The sequence below is a fragment of the Bubalus kerabau genome, chromosome 1 (assembly GCF_029407905.1).
Source record: "Bubalus kerabau isolate K-KA32 ecotype Philippines breed swamp buffalo chromosome 1, PCC_UOA_SB_1v2, whole genome shotgun sequence".
Lineage (NCBI taxonomy): Eukaryota > Metazoa > Chordata > Mammalia > Artiodactyla > Bovidae > Bubalus > Bubalus kerabau.
In genome coordinates this window covers 226,561,511-226,564,024 of record NC_073624.1, presented here as the reverse complement: position 1 = coordinate 226,564,024, position 2,514 = coordinate 226,561,511, and the positions used below count along the sequence as shown (strand labels likewise).

Below are 2,514 nucleotides of genomic sequence, written 5' to 3'. Positions count from 1 at the left end.
TTCCCATTATCCAGTTCTGCGCATTTGATCTCAGCCAGGTGTTGATAAGGCTGAAGTGGTGGTGATGATTAGTCGCTAAGTCGTGTCCTGTCATGGACAATAGCCTCCAGGCTCCTCTGTTCATTGAAATTCTCCAGGCAAGAATAGTGGAGCAGGTTGCCATTTCTTTCTCCAGAGGATCTTCTGACTCAGGGACTGAACCCATGTCTCCTGCATTGGCAGATGGATTCTTTACCCAAAGTGGTGGTGAGGTTTGGGTAAAAGAAGAGGAAGCTCATTCCTGCAGCCGAAAGGGGAAGCACCAGTTCTTCCTTGAAGTGTGGTCCCCAACTCACATCATAACATCCCTGGGAAACCTGATAGAAATGCAAGTTTGGGGGCCCTACCCCAGACCTGCTGGATCAAGCCGTGCAGGTGATTAAAGAAGTGGGTTACTCATATGTGGTGTTGACTCTATTACAGATGGGGGTCTAGATTTAAAATCAGCTAGTTGAAAATAATTACCTTGACTGTCTCTAGCGACCCCCCAGGAACATAACCCACTTACATGTATGTTCTCATTTATCATTGATGGGTCTATCGGGGAGTTTTTCACTCCGCTGGGCTGACAATGTCATTAGACTTGCTAATGAACAGCAACCATGAGCTCCTGCTGCTTGTCACTCAATGCAGTCAGGGACTAGCACACACAGCAAAGAGCTTAGCAGTCAACCTTCTTCACAGTCTGCTCTCAGGGAATAAAGCAAGGGGAGGGCCCAGAGGTGTCATTGGACACTGACGATGACGTATGTATTTCCTACACCAAAGAGCCAAGGCAGAGAGACAAAAAGCAGCTAACTTTTGCACGTAGGCGCTCGATGGAAGGGGCTGCACGGACAGCTGCCTGGCAGACTCCAACTCCAACACCATGAACGTGTCCTTCGCTCACCTCCACTTTGCCGGCGGGTACCTGCCCTCAGACTCCAAGGACTGGAGGACAGTAATCCCAGCTCTCCTGGTGGCTGTCTGCCTGGTGGGTTTCGTGGGGAATCTGTGTGTGATTGGCATCCTCCTCCACAGTGCTTGGAAAGGAAAGCCATCCATGATCCACTCCCTGATTCTCAACCTCAGCCTGGCTGATCTCTCTCTCCTGCTGTTTTCTGCACCTGTCCGAGCTACAGCATACTCCAGAGGTGTTTGGGATCTAGGCTGGTTTGTCTGCAAGTCCTCTGACTGGTTCATCCACACGTGCATGGCAGCCAAGAGCCTGACGATCGTTGCAGTAGCCAAGGTATGCTTCATGTATGCATGTGACCCAGCCAAACCAGTAAGTATCCACAACTGCACCATCTGGTCAGTGCTGGTGGCCATTTGGGCTGTGGCAAGCCTGCTACCCCTGCCAGAATGGTTCTTCAGCACCACCAGGCATCACGCAGGTGTGGAAATGTGCCTCGTGGATGTGCCCGCTGTGGCGAGAGAGTTCACGTCAACGTTTGGTAAGCTCTACCCGCTGCTGGCATTTTGCCTCCCATTACTCTCTGCCAGCTTTTATTTCTGGAGAGCTTATGGCCAATGTCAGAAACGAGGAACTAAAACTCAAAATCTTAGAAACCAGATGCGCTCAAAGCAACTCACAGTGATGCTGCTGAGCATTGCCATCACCTCTGCTATCCTGTGGCTCCCTGAGTGGATAGCCTGGCTGTGGATGTGGCATCTGAAGGCTGGAGGCCCAGCCCCACCACAGGGTTTTATAGCCCTGTCTCAAGTCCTCATGTTTTCCATCTCTTCAGCAAATCCTCTCATTTTTCTAGTGATGTCAGAGGAGTTCAAGGAAGGCTTGAAAGGCATATGGAAATGGATGATAACCAAAAAACATCCACCTGCTTCAGAGTCTCAGGAGACACCAGCTGGTAACTCTCAGGTCCTTCGTGACAGTATTCCATCTGTGGAATCCCCACCATCTATGTCAGATAAAGAGAAAACTGGCTCTCCTTCCATCAGCAAAGAGAAAGCCGAGAAGGCAGAGATTCCCATCCTCCCTGATGTCGAGCAGTTTTGGCATGACAGAGACACAGTCCCTTGTGTAGAGGACAATGACCCTATCCCCTGGGAACACGAAGATCAAGAGACAGGAGACTGTGATAAATAGTTCCAAAGCAAAATAGTGTTTACTGTATTTATTTATAATGCTGCTTATGAGTACCACTGACATTGCCATATGAAACATAGTAGAATTAATACCATTAGGAATTACAAAAATGCTTTGCAGTCTGCATTTGCAAAATGTACAATTTGGTTAAGCAGGACATCATATTAGAATAACTATGTTATCATCTGGCTGTCATAGATTTAACTGCTGTATTTAAGATGCTTCTGTCAGATGTGATTGATTAGAAAGGCCAGCTCTTTTTCCACTTGTCCACAGGGGCTGTTTCCCTGGGTAGTCTGTAGGGCCAGCTGTGTACTGGCTGGAGTAAAGCTTATCTGTCAGAGGCTCAGTCTCCTTCCTTTTAGTTTCTTCCTGAACCTGCTAAC

General features: G+C 48.4%; 1 protein-coding gene across 1 annotated transcript; it reads left to right on the top strand.

Annotated features, from left to right (window-relative positions):
- Positions 1-892: 892 nt before the first annotated feature.
- On the top strand, positions 893-2,128 carry GPR151 (G protein-coupled receptor 151). Its single transcript, XM_055557395.1, has one exon. The coding sequence runs from the start codon at positions 908-910 to the stop codon at positions 2,126-2,128; it is 1,221 nt and encodes a 406-aa protein (XP_055413370.1). The 5' UTR covers positions 893-907.
- The last annotated feature ends 386 nt before the right edge of the window (positions 2,129-2,514 follow it).

Excerpts from the sequence above, each read along its gene's own strand:
- GPR151 (XM_055557395.1), top strand. The coding sequence starts at position 908 with ATGAACGTGTCCTTCGCTCACCTCCACTTTGCCGGCGGGTACCTGCCC.